This window comes from Podarcis vaucheri (assembly GCF_965113315.1).
Source record: "Podarcis vaucheri genome assembly, chromosome: 1".
Taxonomy (NCBI): domain Eukaryota; kingdom Metazoa; phylum Chordata; class Lepidosauria; order Squamata; family Lacertidae; genus Podarcis; species Podarcis vaucheri.
Window position 1 is genome coordinate 37,377,549 of NC_138759.1, and position 25,169 is coordinate 37,402,717.

Below are 25,169 nucleotides of genomic sequence, written 5' to 3' on the forward strand. Positions count from 1 at the left end.
TGATCCCATAGGTGCTCCTTCTATCTGTTTGTATCTTTGTCCATTGTGGATGAAGTACGTGTTGGTTAGGCAGTGGTTGGTCAGGTCCAGGATGTATTGGGGGGGGTTGTATTTGTTTTGAATGGCTGTCAAGGCTTCATTAATGGGCACTTGAGTGAAGAGAGATACAACATCGAAGCTCACAAGTAGGTCATCGGGATGTAGGTATTGCTTCTTTATTGTTTCTATGAACTGGAAGGAGTTAGTAACGTGTGAAGCGATGGATTTTGCATAGGGCTGAAGTTGCTTAGCGAGAAATTTAGCGAGATTTTGTAGAGGTGAGCCTATGGAGCTGACTATTGGTCTGAGTGGTGTTCCTTCTTTGTGTATCTTGGGGAGACCGTAGAGTTTGGGGCATCTGGATGATTTTTCTCTGGGGATGATTCTTAGCTGGATTTCTTCACTGATAGGAGAGGCTTTTATTTTGGATTTGGTGGTTTTTTCCAGATAGGTGGTGGGATCTGTTTTTATAGGTTGGTAGGTAGGGTCTTGGAGTAGATTTGATAGTTTTGCTTGGTAGTCCGATGTGTTCATCACAACAGTGGCGTTGCCTTTGTCTGCTGGGAGAATGATTATGTTGTTGTCTTTCCTCAGGTTGGTGAGTGCTTTCTGTTCTTCTTTGTGTAAATTGCTTCTGGGTGGTTTGCTGGAGCAGAGGATGTTGGTGACTTCAAGTCTGATTTTATTGGCTTCATCTGGGTCGATTTTGGTCAGGCTAGCTTCGACTCCGCATATGATGTTTTCCGTGGGGATGCGTCTCGGGGCGACTGCAAAGTTGAAACCTTTGGAGAGTACTTTGGTTTCAGTTGGGGTGAGGATCCTGTCTGATATGTTATGTACTGTTTGTTTCATGGGTTGTTGTGGAGGGTGGCTGGGCTTCTGGCGTTTCTCTAGTTTGTAGAGTTTGTTGGTGTGTCTGTCTGTCTTATGTGAGGTCTCAGTTTCAGCTCTCCAGACGGCTAGTTGTTTGCATTTGTCCCAGAGTGCAGGGTGGATTTTGTTACATAGTTTGAGGTGAAGAGTGAGCAGATCTTTGTTGGTTTGGTTTAGTAGGTATCTTTTCTTATGTATTTCGTTTCTGATTAGGGATAGTTCAGTTCGTTTCAGGATCCTTTCGGTAGCTGGGGTTTTAGAGTGGAATTTAAGTTGGAAGCATGTGGGAGTTAAGTTGTTGTCTCGGCAGTTGCGTAGGAACAGGAGATCACATAAGATGGTGGCTCTTCGGATTTCTAGTTTCTCGTAGGTTCTTGTCAGCTGGAAGGTTTCCTCCCCGTAGAGGTGAGATATTTGCTTTCGTAGATTTTCACGGGTACAGGAATGCAGGTTTTGGTGTCTTCGGGTGTCTTCCCGTGTAAGAGTCGGGGTGTCTGTGCGACGTTTCGACGAGGTCTCACTCGTCATCTTCAGGCTGGTGCTTTCGGCTTCTTGTTACTGGAACAGAGCAGAGTCTGGTGTTTGAGTTCCTATAAATACTGTTGAGGGGTGTGGTGTATAGCCTCCAACGTTCTGGGCAGAGAGGAAGTTCCTAGATTAGTGTGCCTTTTCTTCTTTTGTTCCTTAATTACTTGAGGGATATCTTGGGTGATTTCATGAGTGATATTCTGAATACCACTGGGTGGGTCATTAAGTGTAGATTAGTTGCTAAAGCATGTGTTGGTGCCTTTTCTTCTTTTGTTCCTTAATTACTTGAGGGATATCTTGGGTGATTTCATGAGTGATATTCTGAATACCACTGGGTGGGTCATTAAGTGTAGATTAGTTGCTAAAGCTTTCGTGTCTTGACCTTTTGAGCTTGTGAAGAGTTTTTCTGAGAAGATGGCTGTGCTGCATTTAGTTGTGCTCTGGCTTGGCTTCGTGTATAGGGGCGAGCTGTGGTTTTGTGCCTTGTGCCAGCCAGATCTGTGTAGGGATTGCAGGGGGGTGCAGCATCCGGAGGTGCCACTATAGTTTGGCTACTGGATGGAGTCTGTAATATGTCTGTGGAGAGGGTCTGGGTTTGGGTCTGGTGTGGTTGATTGGTGACGGCGTTCTGTGTGCCTCTGGTTCTGGTGTCGGTTTTTGTGGGGAGGGCTAATTTCCAGATGTCTGGCAGGCGGGACGTGTCGTCACGCTTGTTCATGTTGTGAGGGTGTTTCTCTATCTCGATGGCTTCCATGATTATTCTCTTGTGGTGATGTTCCATGTTAAAGAGCAATTTGGAATCTGCAAAATTAATTTCGTGTCCTGTTTCTTTCATGTGTTGGAAAAGAGAGGAAGTTTTTTCTTCTTTTTTGACGGCATTCTTGTGTTCTGCGATACGTGCATTTATTCGTCTGTTTGTTTGTCCAATGTACGTGGCTGGGCAGACTTTGCAGGGTATTTCATAGACCCCTTGGTTTTCCAGCTGGATTTTGACAAAGGCAACGCCACTGTTGTGATGAACACATCGGACTACCAAGCAAAACTATCAAATCTACTCCAAGACCCTACCTACCAACCTATAAAAACAGATCCCACCACCTATCTGGAAAAAACCACCAAATCCAAAATAAAAGCCTCTCCTATCAGTGAAGAAATCCAGCTAAGAATCATCCCCAGAGAAAAATCATCCAGATTCCCCAAACTCTACGGTCTCCCCAAGATACACAAAGAAGGAACACCACTCAGACCAATAGTCAGCTCCATAGGCTCACCTCTACAAAATCTCGCTAAATTTCTCGCTAAGCAACTTCAGCCCTATGCAAAATCCATCGCTTCACACGTTACTAACTCCTTCCAGTTCATAGAAACAATAAAGAAGCAATACCTACATCCCGATGACCTACTTGTGAGCTTCGATGTTGTATCTCTCTTCACTCAAGTGCCCATTAATGAAGCCTTGACAGCCATTCAAAACAAATACAACCCCCCCAAATACATCCTGGACCTGACCAACCACTGCCTAACCAACACGTACTTCATCCACAATGGACAAAGATACAAACAGATAGAAGGAGCACCTATGGGATCACCCCTCTCACCGGTCATCGCAAATTTGTACATGGAACACTTTGAAACCAATGCTTTAGACAAGTCAGAACACAAACCCAAACTTTGGCTCAGATATGTTGACGACACCTTTGTAATTTGGCCACACGGGAAAGAAAAACTAGATAGCTTCCTCACACATCTCAACAGCCTACACCCCAAAATACAATTCACTATGGAAATAGAAGACAACAACCAACTCCCCTTTCTTGACGTCCTAATCTACAAAAAACCTGATGGCTCCCTAGGACACACTATCTACCGGAAAAAAACACACACCAACCGCTACTTACATGCACAATCACACCACCACCCTGCACAAATAAACTCCGTAGCCAAGACTCTCATCTCCAGAACCAAACGCCTGGCTGACAAAGACCACTTGACAACTGAGTTACAGAATCTCTCAAATGTGTTAATCGCCAATGGATACCAGAAAAACAGGGTTACGAAGCTAATCCAAAAAGAAACACCCCCCAAAAACCAAGACACAGAAGAAAACAATGGCATGGCCCTCCTTCCTTACATCAAGGGCACTACAGACAAAATCAGCAAAATCCTCCATAAACACAATATCAAAACAGCCTTCTGCACCAACCAAAAAATAGCCAATATCCTCAGAAACCCAAAAGACAAAATCCAGCTGGAAAACCAAGGGGTCTATGAAATACCCTGCAAAGTCTGCCCAGCCACGTACATTGGACAAACAAACAGACGAATAAATGCACGTATCGCAGAACACAAGAATGCCGTCAAAAAAAAAGAAAAAACTTCCTCTCTTTTCCAACACATGAAAGAAACAGGACACGAAATTAATTTTGCAGATTCCAAATTGCTCTTTAACATGGAACATCACCACAAGAGAATAATCATGGAAGCCATCGAGATAGAGAAACACCCTCACAACATGAACAAGCGTGATGACACGTCCCGCCTGCCAGACATCTGGAAATTAGCCCTCCCCACAAAAACCGACACCAGAACCAGAGGCACACAGAACGCCGTCACCAATCAACCACACCAGACCCAAACCCAGACCCTCTCCACAGACATATTACAGACTCCATCCAGTAGCCAAACTATAGTGGCACCTCCGGATGCTGCACCCCCCTGCAATCCCTACACAGATCTGGCTGGCACAAGGCACAAAACCACAGCTCGCCCCTATACACGAAGCCAAGCCAGAGCACAACTAAATGCAGCACAGCCATCTTCTCAGAAAAACTCTTCACAAGCTCAAGAGGTCAAGACACGAAAGCTTTAGCAACTAATCTACACTTAATGACCCACCCAGTGGTATTCAGAATATCACTCATGAAATCACCCAAGATATCCCTCAAGTAATTAAGGAACAAAAGAAGAAAAGGCACCAACACATGCTTTAGCAACTAATCTACACTTAATGACCCACCCAGTGGTATTCAGAATATCACTCATGAAATCACCCAAGATATCCCTCAAGTAATTAAGGAACAAAAGAAGAAAAGGCACACTAATCTAGGAACTTCCTCTCTGCCCAGAACGTTGGAGGCTATACACCACACCCCTCAACAGTATTTATAGGAACTCAAACACCAGACTCTGCTCTGTTCCAGTAACAAGAAGCCGAAAGCACCAGCCTGAAGATGACGAGTGAGACCTCGTCGAAACGTCGCACAGACACCCCGACTCTTACACGGGAAGACACCCGAAGACACCAAAACCTGCATTCCTGTACCCGTGAAAATCTACGAAAGCATATATATATATATATATATATATATATATATATATATATATATAGTGTGTGTGTATATATATATATATATATATATATACCTGATCAGTAAGAACATATTTTGAAAGAAACATCTTACCTGTGGGTGGGCGTGCTGTTGAAATTGGCCGCCCAACAGCTTCAAGTGCAGCACTCATGGGTCCTGTTACCACATTGAAAAATAAATTAAGCTTACTGCATTTCTGTCAAATTGCATTATGGTAAAACAGGTTGTACATGCTCAGTTTTACCTAATAAAAGAAACTGCAAAAAGTCAACACCTCAAGCCCCTGGATCTCACTGAGAAGGAGACTCCTAGGAGCTAGTACAATAGATAAGGCATTTAGATGCAAAGAGTCTTCCTGCCTATGCTCCAGCCTAAAATGAGATTGCATAATACTAAAGTAAACTAACTCCAGAGCAGTGGCAGACAGAAAGTAAAATGGAAAACCCTACAGATGACAAGAATATTTCCCCCAGTTACCTATACTGTGAAGTACTTTTTATCATACCGATGATTCATGCCCCAAAGTTTTTTTACTTTGTTTTTATATTGATGATTATTTGATGTAAGTCATTATTGATAGAAGCCAATAATGTTAACTAATATATATATATATATAGAGAGAGAAAGAAATGGAGAAACAAGTGACTGACAAGAACAGAATGTTAATTTACTTAAAATATTTCAACTTCTAGTTTCATCAGAAACATAGCTGGACTGCAAACAGGGCACCAGTTTATCAGTTTACAGTCTGGTGACTCTGTAAACTAAGTATTATCTTTTCAATGGCCCATGAGCAAATATAATAAGCCCAAAGCCCTGAGACTGAGAATGACCATGCAGAGTGCAGCATCTCAAATAAAGATCAGGAACCAAATGTAAATGAGTGCATTTATGAAGATCTCTCACATCCTACGGCCTATTGAGTAGAACTTACTGCTTTGGTAGTTCTGAAGTAATTATTCATGTTATGCGTTGCATAACTGTCCAGGAATAATATGTACATTATTCCTGGCATCAGTTTTTTCAAGCCAAAGCAAAAGCCAATGTTTTGACAGTTGCATATGCTTCACATATTTTTCACGGCAGCCTAAAATATTTAGGAGACTCCCTGGAGGAAAAACCTTGACTCAACAAGGCATCATTTGATGCCTGCTGATTTTGTACATTAGGTTTGTCTGAAATTCTTTATCACATCACACAAGATGAGCAGCACGGTGGTTTGCTACTCTTAAAAATAGAAAATTAAACCAACAGAAAAAATAATAATGAGCCAGCCAATTTCTTCCATGCTGATACTTTCAAAACTCACTTGGCAAAATAATAACACTTGAACATGCACTTACTGGAAACTGAGAATGATGATGACCATCTAGCGAGTGCTTGAGACTGGATTCCATTGGCATAGATTGCAAGGTAGTTCTCTTGCCCTGGCAATATTTGCACTCTGACAGGCCCACCTTTACTGGTGATCACCCCTCTGTACCAAAATAAGATTTTCAGATACACATTTGTATAACTACATGCAACCATGACCAATTCACACTGTGGAGAAGACTTGTCTAACTACAAGCCTGATCAATTTTGCAAGATGGCTGCAATGCCTTTTTGCAGGGGCTAGTTCCAATCACTAAGATTAAGAGGGAAAGAAAGAAAGTAAGTTTATGTATTTTCAGGTCAGCTTGAAACATAGTGACTAAGAAGCAAACTCAACTCAGTGCAATGCAATGTGCTTTCTAGGAAACATTTCGGATTTACTGAACAGTTGCTTTCGGCTATAATACTATACACACTTACCTGGGAGCAAGTTCAGTAGAACTCAAACATCTTATCAATACATTTAGTATAAACACAGCAAAATGTGTTTTGGACTGATTTGAGAAGTAACTGCTGTTATAGTTTAAAATATAACTGCCAAGGGTACAAATTTGTCTCCTTAGCTTAGCTGATAAACTTTTGAGGTTTGTAACAGCTTTAGTTGGATACATAACTTGCAGCACTCCTTAATGGCCTGCTCCCAAGTGGTTTGGCTTCTTTGTGTGTAAGCAGAATTTTGGATAACCCAAGTCTTTAAAAGGTCAATAACTTTTAAGTAGAGTCTGTAAGCATATTTGAAACTGGTACAATTGACGCTGGATGGGTGCAATATGAGCTGATCACTTTGCTTCCACACACATCTTTTCGGCAACAATATGGACAAATGATAGTTTCTAACCCACAGTTTGCTTTCCCACAATGGTCCAACGGGGATATAACCAATGCATGAGCAACTGAGGCCATGTCCACCTTTTTCCAGCCACTAATCACAACTGGTGAGAAGTAAAACGGGACTGTGGCTGCAGAGACGTAACCCAAGCAATTCTACTTTGTAATGCTAACTTCCAAAATCTTCCATCTTTTCTGCCAAAAATAGATGATAAAATGGCTATCTGAAAGGGGATTTCTGTTTCAAATATTTATAAATCAACTTGGTAGGACAGCAATAAATAATTCTTGACTACACATCCTTCATACTTCTTAAGTGATTGGTGACATTTACTCAGCATGCTAGTTCATAAGAGCTAACTATCAATGTCAAATGAATTCCTCCCACTCATGAATGTCCTATTACTGTAGTACAAAAGTAATATAAATAATATTTGTTTGGAGCAGTTACAGCTAGAGGAAAATAAAAGTTAGAATGGAGGATAGTAAAATAGCAGAAGGAAGAGTAAGAGTGAAATATGAAAATCACCCTTATATAATCATTCAGGAAAATAGGAAATAGATTTGAATTCCTGATACAACCACTATTGGGGAACATTTCTATAGTTCTTAGTAGGATTTCTCTCCAAGGGTGGAGAGGGATCTCCAACCTCAGAGGGGAGATCCAACCTCTAAAGGCCTCTACTAGCCACTGCAGAAATCTCTGCAGCCTTTAACTTGCCAATCCTGTATTAGAGCTCCAATATTGGTAGCAGCAAAACAGGGGTGAGCCAGGAGAGATGAGGGTAGACTATGGAAAGACTTGAATCCAAAGCTTTCCAATTCCCCCAACACCATCTCTCAAATGGGGTGGAGGTGGTGAGAATATATCAGCCCTGACACACTGAAAACAATGGGAGGGAAATCTCAGAATCAGAAAACAAACAAGAATAACAATGAAAAACAAAGCAAAGGAAACGGAAAAAGGAAAAACTAATCTCTGACCTCCCTTCTATCCTGCTGCCATGCTCTTAGCAGGACTTTGGATATTTTGGATTTTCTGCCTTCAGTTCTCCCCGGTCCCGTTAGAAGGATTGCTCCTGTTCATATAAGTTACCTGTAGTTCAACCACATGTTTCTACTAATGTGGGGAACATAAACATTTTACCATCATATTAATTTAGATCAAAGGATGAAAAACTCACCACATCGAAAATTCAGCCTACACAACTTTTATCAGCATTCCCAGGAAATGAAGGATTATGTTTTATAGCTACAAACACACTTATATTCAATTAATTTAATCTGCTGGAACAGTAATACTACTTTGATGTTCCAGCAAAATTCTGGATTATGCATTAAATTCTTGTTTAACACCACAGTTATCTTGGTCTGCTGTCGTTGAATAAGTGTGATCTTTGAGATAACAAACATGTAAAATAGTCACCATAACATAGTGGCTAAACAATTCGGATATAAATCAGGAAGTGCCTGGGCCAAATATAAACTGTTATGAAGTCAATAAATTGACTTAGGCAAGCCACTCCCATAGTTTCAAATCCCCTCCCCATGAACACAATGGAGAATTTCTCTATGAATATCTATGATTTTCCACCCTCTTCTTCTTTTTTAACATGTATTCGTACCAATCAAAGCTACTTCCTAATGGGCAGTCTAGTAAAAATGACGAGCAGATCAAACCCACTGAAATTATTGCGGCCTACCTTAAAGTAACAGAATTAGGATTGGCAAATTATCTCCTTGGAGGTCAGTGGAACTGTATGGGTTTAAATCTAACTATATTGGCTTACTTGGATTACAAGCTTTTCCGTCATCACTAGAATGTTGTACTTTATATACTGTGGGCAACATAGGATGGACTTATCATTATGTGATGTAAATACACTACATCTCTGCTTCTTTTAGCACTGAGGGGCCCTTTTGGAACATCTTTTGGATTTGCCTCAAAGAACATCAAGTAACTTCCCTCTAATAAACCCTGGTTTTGTTGTCACCATGTCATTCCACTATTTGTGCCCTGGGCTTGTTGCCACTCAGCACGTCAACATCTATTTGAATTACCCTGGTAATTTTCCAACACTCTCTTCACTTTGCCAGTTACCTAATGGTTACCACATTTCCTGTAAGTGCCCCAGTTGTTTGACAGGAACAGCCTGGAGATGTCACTGTGTTTCTTTAAACCCTGCTAATAACTATTACATGGGACGCGGGTGGCACTGTGGGTTAAACCACAGAGCCTAGAGCTTGCCGATCAGAAGGTCGGCAGTTCGAATCCTTGCGATGGGGTGAGCTCCCGTTGCTCGGTCCCTGCTCCTGCCAACCTAGCAGTTTGAAAGCATGAAGTGCAAGTAGATAAATAGGTATATATTTCCTCTGGCAGGAAGGTAAACGGTGTTTCTGTGCGCTGCTCTGGTTTGCCAGAAGCGGCTGTCATGCTGGCCACATGACCCGGAAGCTGTACGCTAGCTTCCTTGGCCAATAAAGCAAGGTGAGCACCGCGACCCCAGAGTCATCCGTGACTAATGGTCCCTTTACCTTTAATAACTATTACACACTGCTAATAACAATATTATTTTATGATCCTGCAGATCACATTCTACAGGTATGGCTCTGAAAGGTATGACATACTGAATGGAGAAATACAGAGAAAGCCTTAGGGAAAAGGAACAAAACATCACTGCCCTTTCAGGACTCTAAAGTTGCATACATACATTTTATTCTAGAATCAACAGAGAACGAGCACTTGTTTTTTCTATATAGTCCACATACAAACTAGATCTATTGCATATTTCTTACCCCAGACAAGTGCTTATTGAGAAACTGGTTTCATTCAACAACAAAGGTTTGTTGTGGATTAATTTTGCACTACCCCGCAGTGTGTCCATTTGAAAACAGATTGCCCTAGCAATGGAAGGTGTATTCGCACTACCCTAATGACATTATGGATGGGTACTTCTTCATTCACCTGGGGCATGTGCAGGGAGCATACCCTCCAACATTTCTCCAATGAAAATCGGGACATCCTAAATAATAATAATAATAATAATAATAATAATAATAATTCCACCATTTATACCCCCTCCCATTTGACTGGGTTGCCCCAGCCAATCTGGGCAGCTTCCAACTTGTGTAAAAACATAATAAAACATTAAACATTAAAAAACCTTCCCTATACAGGGGATGCCTTCAAATGGCTTGGGGATCAGATAACTCCATACCCTCCAACATTTCTCCAATGAAAATAGGGACATCCTAAGGAAAAGTGGGACATTTCAAGATCAAATCAGAAACCGGGACGGCTTCTGTGAATCTGGGACTGCCCCTGGAAAATAAGGACACTTGGAGGGTCTGAGGGAAGAAATGGAATGGATAACCTAATCAAAGGGAGGGTTCTAGAAAGCATATCAAGTAACCACACCCACCCTTGTGGAAGGCAGTATTTAGAATCAATTTAGGTGATTACAGAATGAGAAAAGCTGGATTTTTAATGATACAAATGGGTTAGTATGTAGTCAGCCTGGGATATTAATTTTTTGTCTTCGGTGAGCATAAGTGAGTATAAATATATATAATTTTTTTTTAAAAAATTGTTCAGTAGCACCTTAGAGACCAACTAAGTTTGTTCTTGGTACAAGATTTTGTGTGCATGCACACTTTCTAAGCTTATACCAAGAACAAACTTAGTTCGTCTCTAAGGTGCTATTAGACAATTTTTTAATTTTTAAAAATATTTCGACTGTGTCAGACCAACACGGCTACCTACCTGAATCAAAAACCATAAGTGAGCAGCTAGCAATGGCCTTTTCCTATTTTAAGAGCAAATAATACTTCAAGACAATTGTTCTGGCTATTTTTTTTTAACTGGACTAGCATCTGATGGTGAAAGGCTATGAATTATTTTGAGTTTTACAGAGCAGCGCAACAGAAACACTTTTCTTTAAATTCCGGCACCTGTATCATTCTGATGTAGGTCTAATAACAACTGAGAGGAGCAAAACATTTGTGCGGCACACGTTCCTCTTACCACAGAGTGGCCACAACGAGCCCTCACCTAGGTTTTTATCTAGTGCAGCCTTCCTCAGTTATGCTATTGGACTAATAAACACTGCTCTCATTTTCCCCTCTAGTTCTACTTCTTTGCTTGAAGCTACTAGAACAGTTCCTTACTCTGTCTTTGTCACTTTCCATTTACATTTTATCTTGGCATTTATAGCCTATTACACAGCCTCCACCATCACCAGCCAGCATAGCCAATGGTCAGGAATAGCAGTGGTTCAGTGGTTGTGGTCCAACAATGCCTGGATTCCCAAGGTATGACTAAAGACTAAAGATCATACCATATATATTTTTTAAAAAAATTAAGGAGGCAGCCTATTCAGAGTTAAGCATGGGAAAGCACAGCTGATATAAATGTGGACATTAAGTCCCTGCCACTAAAATCAATAGCACTTTAAAGTGTTTCAGCTTGATCCAGATGCTGCCTTAAGTTCCGGCCAGTATACATGACCCTATCACAAAGAGCATCTGCATTCTTAGCATAGATTTCATTTTAAAGCCGATTTCTAACATCTGTGGAAGGACTTATGCTTAAGCACAATAGTAGAAGGAAAACAAAAATAAATTTTCTAGGTCTTCTACTGAAGAAAACAATTTTCAGAGATGTTAGAATTTGTTTTCATGGACTAAAGTCCACTTCATTGGATATTATCTCAAGAGGACTGAAGTCCATAACAATTTATTGCATAATACATTGGTTAAGCCTTTAAGGTACCACAAGACTCACCGTGGTTGTTTTTGCTGCAGTGGACTCACACAGCTCCCCCTCTGGAAATTAGAATTCACCTAACTGTTGCTAGGCTTTGACTTCAAGCTACAGCCCTCTTATCCATATACATCAGCTATATGTGCACAGATGAGATGCTGCCAACTAGTCCCTGTTCTCTTGAATGGGCTTAATGCTGTCAAAGTAATATAATGATCAGCTCAGCATAATTGTCCAGGGAGGACAAAACGATGCCAGAACAATGTCCATACAAGTTGACAGAGATGATGTGGCCATGCGAAGACAGGAAAAAACATGTCAAAGTGAAGGAGAATTGTTATTAGTCTTTAACTACAATGTTCCACTGTGATGGAGATAAAAAATAAAAAAGAGATGAGTTGAGGTGCTGTCCTTACAAGAACTGCACATGCATTACTCAGTCCAGAAATCCAAAGGAAAATGTCTCATCTGAGATCCAAATGGCACACCATGATGCTATTACTTTGCTTTCTGACAATACAGATGGGGAAACCACATGTGCATTAAATGGAAAGCAAAATGCAGACCTCCTGGGTCTAAGCAGAAAACCCAAAATATGGCAATTAAATATATGAAAACATTTTGCATGCAATTAACTACAATGGTATTCTCTGTGGTTAATGACTGGAATGCAAAATAATAAATCTATTGGAATCTAGGGTCAGGGAAGACAGATTATCAGATAAATATTGTTCTTGTTCTTTTCTCTCCCTTTTTCTCCTTAACTTGAAGTGGCTGAAATTAGTTCCTCTTCTTGTCTTCACTATTTGCCATTTCTATCTTGTTTTGACCTTTGAAGTATTATATACTTTTTCATACTGCCATTGGCTGTGATACAGTAATACAATGTGAATGCCTGCAAGAAATAGCATTGGTACAACTGTTTTGCAGACACTTTCTCTTACCTTATGTATCATGCCAAACTTTCAAACTGAGTTTGGGACTTAAGGAGTTTGGTGTAAAAAGCTACTAAAGGAAGCAAATACAGTGCCAGTCCTCACAACCAACTAGTAGAATTGTAAATTTTGGTTGAGTGGATGCTAGTACAGTGGCGCCCCGCAAGACGAATGCCTCGCAAGACGGAAAACTCGCTAGACGAAAGAGTTTTCCGTTTTGGAGGTGCTTCACAAAACGAATCTCCTATGGGCTTGCTTCGCAAGACGAAAATGTCTTGCGAGTTCCTGCGGGTTTTTTCCCTCCCCCCCTTTTTCTAAGCCGCTAAGCCGCTTATCAGCTGATCCGATAAGCCGCTAAGCCGCTAAAAGCCGCTAATAGCGCTAATCTGCTAATCTGTCAATGGGCTTGCGTCGCAAGACGAAAAAAACGCTAGACGAAGAGAATCACAGAACGGATTCTTTTCGTCTTGCGAGGCACCACTGTACTGAGAACATGCCAATGGCATCACATTACTCTTTGCGTGGACAGGCGAGATACCCCAAACCCTGGGCAGCCCCCGTGTGGAATAACGAATCAAGACAACGTGCTATGGGGTTATCCAGAGTGTGGGGGGGGATGGGCTGGCTCCGGAGAACATATGTTCAAGCAGAGAGAGCCTGCCCCCGTTAAGCCGCCGTCACAGGGGAGAGCAATGACAACCTCTAGGTGTACAGCCAAAGCCTCCTGGTTTTGCCGCCTCAAAGAGAAGGGGGGCATGGGTCACTGCTACACTCCCACCCCCATTTAGGGAAGACAGACAGGTAAGATCCTCCTCCTATTGTGTGGGCAGGGTGGTCCCGCCCCCTACCTGGCCTGATATATTATTATTATTATTATTATTATTATTATTATTAGTTGGTGAGGCATGTGGCCTGGGGAGAGGTTATGTGGCCTGGGAAATAGGCATTCCTTTTGAATATATGAATATATGAAGACCCCAGGGAGGGGTCTTGCACAACCCTGCTACTTTTAATGGCTAGGAACTGTAGCTGGGACTTGCTGTATGGACTCTGCCATTGATTTGTAGCTCCACACCACCTAACCTTGCTTCCATATTATTATGCTATGTCAGAAGACTCAGAGGGTTGGTAGATAAAATACACTTTGGTAATGCCCCCCCCCCTCAATTAAGCAAAAGGATTTCCCCCTAAAATATAATGCAATTAGATTTAGTGTGTCTCTTTAAAGAGCAACAAAACCACAGTTCTTCTCTTGGTCATACGCCTGATATCATACATTCCTTGAAAAGAATCTAAGATGATGTAGTGAGTGTTTTAGTCTTTTTGGAAAGTTTTAAATCTTTGGAATTTATAGCTATGATGTGCATCATCAGAAATGATTTATTTCTATTGTGCAAAGAGGGAGCTGGCTTCCTAGCTCCATAAGCATAGCCCCTTCTGTGGCTTTTCAGGCCACATAAGGGCAGCATAAATGCCTAAAATTGTCCGGGTTAGTTCTTTTTTCTGTATGAAAAATATTTGTCTGTAGATAACCCTCAGGAAGTTATAGAGTCAAGAATGCTGCCCTCTAGGGATGGGAAGAAAGAAAAACCCTGTCATGGCAGCTAATTCTTATAAGCTAGGAAGGATTTAACAGGCCAAATTGCAGAAAACCTAAAAATGGGAGAATAGCCCAGAAGCCTATTACGGATACAAAACAGTCCCATGATAACATGGAAAAGTATCACATGGCAGCTTGGAATTATGCTATGAATATGGGGATAGGAGACAGGGAAAAACATTTGTTGGTTTGTTTGTTTAACAGAATGGGGGTAATGAACCTGTGATCCAGATAATAATAATAATAATAATAATAATAATAATAATAATAATAATAATAATAATAATAATAATAATAATAATTTATTATTTATACCCCGCCCATCTGGCTGGGCTTCCCCAGCCACTCTGAGCAGCTTCCAAAAGAATATTAAAATACTATAATACATCAAATATTTCCTGAAACAGGGCTGCCTGAGAGCCAGTGTGGTGTAGTGGTTAAGAGCGGTAGTCACGTAATCTGGGAAACCGGGTTCGCGTCTCCGCTCCTCCACATGCAGCTGCTGGGTGACCTTGGGCCAGTCACACTTCTGTGAAGTCTCTCAGCCCCACTCACCTCACAGAGTGTTTGTTGTGGGCGAGGAAGGGAAAGGAGATTGTTAGCCGCTTTGAGACTCCTTAAAGGGAGTGAAAGGCGGGATATCAAATCCAAACTCTTCTTCTTCTTCTTCATCCCTGACCACTGGTCCTGCTAGCTAGGGATCATGGGAGTTGTAGGCCAAAGACATCTGGAGGGCCGAGGTTGAGGAAGCCTGCCCTAGACGGTTTGGCCAATAATAATAATAATAATAATAATAATAATAATAATAATAATTTTATTTATTTATATCCCATCCTCCCCAGCCAAAGCCGGGCTCAGGGCGGCTAACAAACTCCCATGATGGGAGTTGTTGTCCAACAACATCCAGAAAGTTACAGACTCCCGTCCCTGATTTAGAATCTATCTGGGCTAATGACTGGTAATAGCGAGAAGCTAACGGTTTCTCTGAAGAAAAGAACTGCTAGTTAAGTGCAAGGAAGATAGTCACAGTCTTTTCACTGATAGCCAAAGTAGTTACTGCTGAAGGTCTGTTCTCCTGCTGGCTAAAGAAACATGAGCTGCTGAAATACATCTGCAGAGTCTCAACACTGGAAGCTTTTCAGTAAAGTACATGCTTTTTTGTAAAGCACATGCATGTTTATCTGCTTAAATCAATAGCGGAGAATCACATCTGGAATCACTTCTGGCTGGAGGACTAGATCTAGAAATGGCCAACTCTTCATGAGCCACTTTGACAAGTGAGTGGGGCTACTTACCTGTCAATCTCCTGATATGATATGACATCAGATGATTGAAACTTTAAACTGCCACCATAAAGAAAAAAACTGGGTGCACACTCTTAGCGTTTCAGTTATTTGCCAGCTTTAACTTTCTCACGTCTGATGTTATATGATGTCAGGTGTAGGAAGGGTGGGTGAGGTTCACCCAATAGGGCTGTGGGGGCCAATCTCAGCATCTTGACATGTCTAATGAGACCTGCAGGTCAGAGGCTTATATATTTCCTCTGCTCTTAATTTTTTCAGTTCTACCCTGCTCCAAAAAGAGGATTTGCACAAAGTCTGTTCAGTTAGCAATGTACAAATCCCACTTCTGCTCCAAACCAGAATGTTGGGTTGCCCATGAGCCCAATCGGGGCAAAATATTATTTCTGTGTCATTATTGGTATAATATATTCCAGCTGAAACATCTTAAGAAAGAGACATGAAGACATAAGGTCCAGAGATCAGATGAAAGGGGTACATCCCTCCCTAACACCTTGACTGTGTTATACATGCACACATCCGCACACAGAGAGAGGGAGGAGCTTAATTATTATTATTACTGTGTTCTTAAATCGCAATGCACACAAACATATCTATTTCTGTAATGTGCCAGAGCTGAGCCCTATCCCAGCAAACAAGTTCCAGGACTGAACACTGGCTCCAATTATGGCTTGCTGCATAGGCAAAAAAAGATAGAAGTTTCTCTTTTGCAAGCATATTTTTATTCTACTGAGTTGCGCAAAACATATTGAAGCACCTCTTGAGAATAGCAGTAACATGCATCCAAAGCGAGGAATGCCTTGCTATTGGCATCCACTCATTAGCGGACATTTTTCCACAGACTATTTGTACATGGCTAGAAGACAATGCATTATGCCAGGTTCCAAACTCATTAAAAACCTTTCACCATCGCTCTTGAGCAGCACCATTTCCAAAAGACTACTGCCCAAGAGAAACCAGTTTACGAATACTCAAAGGCAGAACCTGGCACATAACTTTTTGAGACACTTTCTATTGCCACCATCCCTGCCATGAGAAGCCTAGGGAGGCTGCATTTGGACATAGCTGGAAAATGACTGCATGTACTCTCCAAAAACATTTTCATTTGGGCAGAGCTAACAAACTTAATGCGATATTATTTTTAAAGTATGAGAAAAGCTAGAGGTTAGAGACATCTATTTCTTATAGTTAAATCGTTCATTTCTTCCATGATGGAGTGCCATGCAACAGGTTCCCAAGCAGCTTCTATTGCTCAGTTCCAGGCCTGACCACAGTTGACATGTCATGTGCTTGCAGACTATGTCCTGAAACAGACCTATGTAGGCTACATAGCCAACAACCTACACCATTTTAAACTGATTTTAAAGTTACGTTTTTATGTTATAGCCCACCCTGAGGCCTTATGGTCAAAGGTGAGTAAGAAATGCAATTAGTAACAACAACAGCATGGGAAACTGACCCCTAATTTTCACTGAACTGTTTATAATCAGGCTTACCTGTGAACGGCAGCTCCACAAACGCTGGAAAGGGAGGCATACGCAACATTCCCATAGACTTGGAATTGCCATATAGGACAGTCCGATGGGCAGAGGACATCTATACTATTTTTTCTGAGATCCAGTCCTCTGGTAAAGCAGGAGACAGCTGACAGGACTGCAGAGGAAAATAAAGAGGTGGCATATAAAACATAAAGCCTAACAGAAAAGTAGTAGATAGGTAGCTGTGTTGGTCTGCCATAGTCAAAATAAAAAAAAATCCTTCCAGTAGCACCTTAAAGACCAACTAAGTTAGTTCTTGGTATGAGCTTTCGTGTGCATGCACACTTCTTCAGATACCTAACAGATACCTTCAGATATCCTAACAGAAAAATTAGTATTCAATTGCAGCGCAGCCAGTCTACCTCTATGAATACATCATTAAGTGTAAATTCATATATTTTATTTACTTACGGCATTTGTACCTCACCCTTTAGCCAAAATGCTCTCAAGAGTGGCTTACAAAAATCATTTCTAAGGCAGCCCCTGCCCTCAGGCTTGAAGTCTAAAACGACATGACACACAAGGAAAAAGGAGTGGGAGGGAAGAGGGTAAAGCAAGCTCAGGAACAAGTCCTTAAAGTGACAGTTCTCAAAGTTATGGCTGATGTCAGTGGTAGTTTTGAAGTACTCTTCACCCCCACATCATATCCAAGAGCATGGCAATGTTTAAGCAGATGGAGAATAAGGCGACTCCTGCCACACAGTTCTTTCCTCAGACAGCTGACTTGAGAGCAGCTTAAATATAACAGCAACATACTGTCTAATAGGCCGCATTTGCATCATCAGAGCACTGACAGTACAGTTCTTTAGTTTCATCATCCCCAATTCCTTACCACTTAGCAATTATTTGCCTCCTTTGAATTTGAAAACAGAGCATTAGTTTGCGTGTGTGTGTCACTGGACACATTAGCTATTGATGAATTTTACCTACCTCAAATTACTGTTTTCAGGACTAGTTCGCATTCACAAGTCAGAACACTGAAGTGCAATGCAATAACACTTATTGTTGTTCACCTAGCCTGCCCTTGCAATGAGAAGCCAGGGTGTTCTCTTTGATGTTAATTTGTCATTTTAACCTCATAGCAGGGCATTAGCGAAATCTTGTATTGGTTTAATCTTCACATAAGCCCATGGGTCTTTGGCACTGCTTGCTGCCAGGATTCTCAAAGTTTGTGACAGGCCCTTGGCAGGATATCCTTTTTTATTAGCCATGTGTTTGCAGACTATTGAAAATGTGGCAGGTCAGTTACTTTCCACTGACTCCCTGGAATTCACGTTAGCCTTACTTGCTACGAATAACATTGGTTCCGTGTGCACTAGTAAGACTCTTCATATCCAAAGATGGGAAATATATTTGTCTACATGTGTGGACTATCTGTGTTGTTTTGGGTTGTGACACTGGCACCAGGTCACTGCAAAGTGGTGTGACATGTTTTCAATTACTTTGTGGCTTTTGGTATGTCTTGCTAATTGTGTAGTGGCATAACAAATCATCGGGCTGGGTTATAAATGATCTTGCACTAATTTTCCATTCATTCTTCTGTGGTTTAGCAATTCTGTTTCTGTTTTGAATTAATTACCGTAAATTCACATTTGGGAATTTTTCACTTATGTTAATTATATTAGTACTATAGTGCTATTCTATTTTGTGCAATAATTTGGTGTGGAAATCAGTTTTAGATTTAGGAGATCAATTTAAAAATCCAAATTATAGGCGCTACATTTTGACAAGCGACTAAAGGAAATCCAGCATTCCATTCCCTTTTGTGCTTTAAAAAAGTCTACACAAATCTAGCTAAGCCATGGTAGATTGGTTTATCGTTATGTTTGGTTATTGGGTTATTCATTATAAAGTACTGAAAAGTTATCTCATCTCTTTTTATTGCAATCTTATGCATTTTTACTGAAATAAGGGATACAAGACTAAAGAAGGGTAAAATCTACATTCTTCCATACAGCACAGAAACACACCAGTTTAGTATAACTCATTAATAGAAACAAATTTATTTCTGTTTTATTTCCAGCTTTTTTTTAAATTACAGTGCAATCTCATGTGTGTTCAAAAGTAGAATTGCAGTATTTATAGAACAATATAAGTTTTCTCTGTTGAACCTATAAAAGAAAAAGAAAGTTTTTAAACATGTTTATAGGCTTCAGGAAAAATTCTTGTAAGACAATTACCACCTTGATCCACTGAGGTTGGAGGCAATGTAAAAAGACGCAGCTTCTGGGGCTGCATATTTGCATCTAGCTCTTGAGGCTGTATGTGAAGTTCTGAATGGTAATAATATTTACAGTGACCTTTACATATGATCAGCACAGAATTTTGATAACACCAAGTAGATGTGCAACATCTAGAAATGCACAGATGTGCCTAGAGCACCACAAAAAGCTTACTGCTACATATGCAATTATTGCTGAAAATTATATTTCAAAAGGTATTTGATACAATAGTTGTGCTATAGTTTTCCTGGATATTATAACCAAAGTTAAAATCAACTTTTTGGTCCTTCATCCAGCCCACAGTAGTCACTATGCTGCAGATAATAGTCAATAAGTTCCATGACCATTTCATTATTCTCCACCTCACTGATTGATTTATTATGGTTTATTGCTATATTTATAGCCATGGCCACCAACCTGAATGGCTTTAAAAGGGGATTAGGCATCAAAGGAGGACAAGGCTATCAGTGCCTTAGTAACCTGTAGCTTGATGACTATATTACCTCCAGAATCAGAGGCAGCAGCCCTCTGAATATCAATTGCTGGGGATCATGAATAAAAAGGTAAAGGGACCCCTGACCAGGTCCAGTTGTGACTGACTCTGAGGTTGCGGCACTCATCTCGCTTTACTGGCCGAGGGAGCCAGCGTACAGCTTCCGGATCATGTGGCCAGCATGACTAAGCCGCTTCTGACGAACCAGAGCAGCTCATGGAAACACTGTTTACCTTCCCACTGGAGTGGTACCTATTTATCTACTTGCACTTTTGACGTGCTTTTGAACTGCTAGGTTGGCAGGAGCAGGGACCGAGCAACGGGAGCTCACCCCGTCGTGAGGATTCGAACCACCGACCTTCTGATAGGCAAGTCCTAGGCTCTGTGGTTTAACCCACAGCGCCACCCAGAGAGACCTATTGCATTCATGTTTTCCTTTTGGAGATATTTGTTTATATTTATTTTATTTACATAGTTCTAAACCACACTCTCATATAAAATATGACAAGGCAACCTAATAACAATAGAAGTGTAAAAAGAAGCAGCAGAAGTGGCAAAGAATCTCAGGTTTGAAAGGCTTGTTTGAAGAATACAGTTATTAAAAGACACCTGAAATTGAACGGAGTTCCCATAAGCACCTGGCTGGCCACTGTGAGAAGCTGATCAGAATTTTGGACTTGACAGGCCTTTGTGCTAACCAAGCAAGACTCCTCTTATGTTATTATGTAAAATAGCCATATCTCAGACAACAGTGTTTAAGTTATTGCCAGAAATATAAAAATGGTTCAAATTTGCATTATGCTACCTATGTTCCCCTTACAGAGCAAAAAATGAGTATCACAGACAACTGTTACTAACAGATATCCAATGCAGTGTACTCTCTCCAAAGCCTTATAATAACTTTGAATGGGACAAAGGTTCAAGAAGTATATTTTGATTTTAACGTCCAAGGAAGTCATGGCACAAGCAGCAGGTCAAATACCTTTCCAATATAATTTCCAGCTATATTTAAGATACTACTGCTATTATACACAACCTTTTCGTTCTTATTTTGACACCTTTGGTCTTTCTTTTCCAATACGTTCTTCCAGAGTCACTACCTCTTTTTTAGACTTCATTCTACTTGTATAAAAGGAGAAAGAAAGCATTCTTGAGTTTACATAGCTGCTTTCTCCAGATATCTACAGTACAAGAAACCTTTGTAACAATCTTGCTTAGGTCCTTTATGGGTTTGCCAACTCCTACAACTGATGAGCTTTTCCATTGTCAAAGGTCAAATCCTCAGACTTTGCTTACAAAAATACACCAAAAACCTCACTCACCATTTTGGAAAGAGTTCTGTGTTCTCCTTCCAGTGCTGATGGAGCTTAGAAATACACATGGCTGTTTTCATCTCCATTTCTGTTTAATGATATTAATTAATTCTTCACTGGAAACATGATCCTTAATCAAAAGAATTTTCATTTCTTCAGTATCAGCGGATCCATTTATTTTGTTTATTGTCTGAATAGTGCCCTTTAACGGAGGTGCGTAGCTTCTTGGGTTCTCCTGTTCTTCTTAACAGTGGTAGTAGAATTCCATTTCTTAGAAATATAATTGTGTGTAACACATTTTCCCTTCGCACTTGTTCCAATAATCTTTGCATTGAGTCCAAAATAGTAAGCACCTTTGACCATTATTTATTATTTCTTACAGCCATGAAATATTCAGATGTTCTTAAATGTAAAGTATATTCAGCTATGCCATTGGATGCTTCTCAGTATCTCACACAATCTACATCTTTTATTCACACTGGAACATTCTAGGTTTTCATCCTGTCGTAAGTCACTTAGAGGCTTTTTCGTGTAAAGTGACAGATAAATTAAAGAATAAATAATAATTAACTGAAAACACGTACTTATTTGATCAATAGTCTTGCACACTTCATCACTGGTGATAAGGTTCAAGTGGGAATTTACTCAATGCACAACTTCCTCTATCCTTCTCCAGTAACTTTTCTAGAGCTACTGCTGTGTGTTGCTATGACCTAAATAATCCACAAGGAAATCAATCCTACTGTCATCTAGAAAACCAAATTAACAGGGGCTTTAGTGGTAGCCTATAGTGAACACAATTATTTTCTGCTTGCCATAAAAATGTCAAAAAAAGATTCTACTCCTGCTATTTATACATGGGCAATTTCCATATTAACCTTAGACACAAGTAATATTGCAATTTTTTATCCTGAGAAGTTTTGAGTTTGAAGTTCACTGTACAGTAATAGTGGTATTAAACTTAGAGTGCTACAGTAGTAGACTCACAAACATAACTGTTTCCAAGTCACAAATGCAACACCTGGACCACAATAGTTTTGCCACTAGTTCTGCTCAGGAGAAGAAAAAAGAGCAGTACCAGAGAGTAAAACAACAACAAACAAGAAGAAGAAGCAAGGAATGAAACAGGTGCTTTAAAAACGAACATTTATTATGACAAACAAGTCCAACACATAGAATCATAGAATTGTAGAGTTGGAAGGGACCACAAGGGTCATCCGGTCCAACCCCCAGCAACGCAGGAATCTTTTCACACAATGTGGGCCTTGAACTCACTACCCTGAGATTAAGCGTCTCATGCTCTACCAACGGAGCTAGTCACATCTCATTGTTATCAGACAGAAGATTCCAGCGGAAGGAAAACTAACACAACTGTAAGCATATTTACTCATAAGTCCCACTGAGTTCCCTAAGATTTACTCTCCAGTAAGTGTGTGTAGGATTTTCAGTTTAAGCAGACCACAGTAGTCCAAGCAATTGGGGCAACGTGTTGAAATGTTTTGGACTTAAGTCTGTTTTCATTTCCCAGAGCACCTGTTTGAGGCCTGCCCTGCCCTTCTAGTTTCTTCACTAGATCTGTGCATGCAGCAGAATGCGTGCTTTTCTCCTTTCAAATATCCCAGCAAGGAAACTAATACATTTTGAAAATCAGGGAAGTTTCCAAAAGCAGTTTCTGATACCACAACTATAAGGGCATGGGTGAGAGAGGGGATATCAGGACTCCATAGTTGCTTTTTAAAACTGTTGATAAATACACCTGCTGTTCCATAGGGTATCACAGCCCCATTAGACTCTGACTTTATATAAAAGTGTAAGTATTCATGTTTAGCTTTGAAAAAGATGCAAACGGACAGAGTTTTGCCTTACTCAAAACATTCATTCATACACACACACACACACACACACACACACACTCGTCTATATTCTCTTACAGGATGAAAATATTTGATCATGCATGTTAACAGGGAAGGGTGTTAAGCTATCTTTGCCATTTAGCCCTTAAATAAGTACAGTGGTGCCCCGCAAGACGAATGCCTCGCAAGACGAAAAACTCGCTAGACGAAAGGGTTTTTCAGTTTTGCGTTGCTTTGCTAGATGAATTTCCCTATGGGCTTGCTTCGCAAGACGAAAACATCTTGCGCTTTTTTCTTAAAGCCGCTTGAAGAGGCGCAGTTGCGACGGACCGTGCTTCGCAAGACGAAAAACATCGCAAGACGAAAAGACTCGCGGAACGAATTATTTTTGTCTTGCGAGGCACCACTGTATGTACTTTGCCTATCGCTAACAGAAGTTCAAATTAGGATGAAGAAAAATAAAGCTACAGATTATCGAAAGGCATTGACTGATTACATAGAAATTTGTCTTTACTGGGTGTAGAACCATGGAATCATAGAATCATAAGAGTTGGAAAGGACCCCAAAGGTCCATAGCTGTCAACGTTTCCCTTTTTAAAAGGGAAATCCTCTTATTCTGAATAGGATTCCTCGCAAGAAAAGTGAAAAGTTGACAGCTATGCAAGGATCATCTAGTCCAACCCTCTGCAATGCAAGAATAGGAGGACACTTAAAAATACATTCCGGAAATCCTAACCATGGACTACAGACAGTTTCTTGCAGGGGAAGGAGGTTGTGAAGCAATCCTGTCCCTCTCCGCGTGGAAATGGCAAGATCTCCCAAGACAACATTTCTGCATGCATCATGTACAGCTTCCGCATGCATCTGCTCATGCACCCCGCGCAGCAAACTTATTTGCAACTGAGAAAGGATTCCCCCCCCCAATTTTTTCTTAACTCACCCGAGCTCTCTTCGGCCTTCGCAGGGCTGGCTAGAAAGACGACACCTGCCATCAAGAGAGGAGAGCGGGGTCGTCAAAGGGAGTCCCGAGGGGGGAAGCAGACTGACGCTGAGCAGAGGAGGCACGGGGGCTTGTGGTGAAGAGCCCCCCTCCCCCGAGGGGAAATCATGTGAGAAAGCCTCTCTCCGAGCTCCCACCCCAACCCAGCTCCGGGATCCAGCACGAGTTAAAAATACCCACCCAGGAAGAGCAGGACCGGAGCCATGGCTGCACCTAGGAAAAGGAGGAGAAGGCACAGAGTCAGCCCCGACAGGGTTAATCAGAGGAGCTCTTCTTCACGCACGCGCCCCCTCCCACCTCCCCACACTGGAGGAGATGGAGGGGGAGACCATCTTTTTGGGTGAGGGGGGGTAGCAGTCGCTCTTGGCTCCTGATTGGCGCCAACGGATAATAGCGACGGGGGGGAGGCAAACCTATTTTACCTCGGGTTCTCGCAACCGGTGGGATGGTCGCGCCCTTTGGAATACGCAGCGCCGGGGAAATTGAGAGAGGCGCGAAAAAGAAGAAAGCGCGCCTCTTTGGGCAGCCGAGGCGAAAGGCAGGCGGGCGGGCGGGCAGCGAGTGATGCTGGAGGAGAAGCAGCCACGGCCGCAGGGATGTCTGCCTGGGACCAGCGCTGCGCGTCGAGGGGACCGCGCGCGCTGGCTTTAAACCCTGCCCAGGCGCATGAGCACTAGTGGCAAGACCTCGGCCGCCTCCTGGGTGGCCTGGGAAGGCGGCTGACCCGCCGGAGTGGGGTGGGGGCGTGGGGAGAGGGAGGGCGCGGAGGAGCCCCGGGTGGGCCGGAGCCCTTGGCAGCGGGCGCTTCTGAAGAGGCGGCAGCTGCCGCGCGCGCGGGAAGCGCCTGAGAAGCGGGGCAGGTGCGCTCTCCGGCTCCACTCGTTTCCCGCGCTGCTGGGGGGGGGGCTCGCCTGGCATTTGTTTCTCCTCTCCCCAGCTCTGAAGCAAAGCAGAGCCCCCCCGCCCGCCAACATTTGTTTTCGCGGGGCCGGGGGTCGCTTGGAGGCCTTAAACCCGGCCAGCCTTTCCCGAGGCGGTGGCGCCTTGCCATGTGCCTGGCACGCGGGAGAGCGAGGGATGGCGTCCCTGCCGGATTTACGTATAAGCTAAACAAGCTATAGCTTAGGGCCCCATTCTCTTGG

At 41.8% G+C, this 25,169-nt stretch overlaps 1 protein-coding gene across 3 annotated transcripts in view; it reads right to left on the bottom strand.

Annotated features, from left to right (window-relative positions):
• Positions 1–25,169, bottom strand: part of COCH (cochlin) — a 39,387-nt gene that overhangs the window by 13,963 nt on the left and 255 nt on the right. The window contains exons 1-6 of one of the 3 annotated variants that reach the window (XM_082202280.1): positions 24,450–24,922; positions 24,208–24,240; positions 23,968–24,012; positions 17,105–17,261; positions 6,152–6,285; positions 4,902–4,964 (exon numbers count right to left, since the gene is read on the bottom strand). In XM_082202280.1, coding sequence (XP_082058406.1) covers positions 4,902–4,964; positions 6,152–6,285; positions 17,105–17,261; positions 23,968–24,012; positions 24,208–24,232 — 424 coding nt within the window. In that variant the 5' untranslated portion in view covers positions 24,233–24,240; positions 24,450–24,922. Of the gene's footprint in view, positions 1–4,901; positions 4,965–6,151; positions 6,286–17,104; positions 17,262–23,967; positions 24,013–24,207; positions 24,322–24,449; positions 24,923–25,169 lie in introns of those variants that run through there. The other 2 variants (XM_082202282.1, XM_082202281.1) reach the window with 2 other exon arrangements.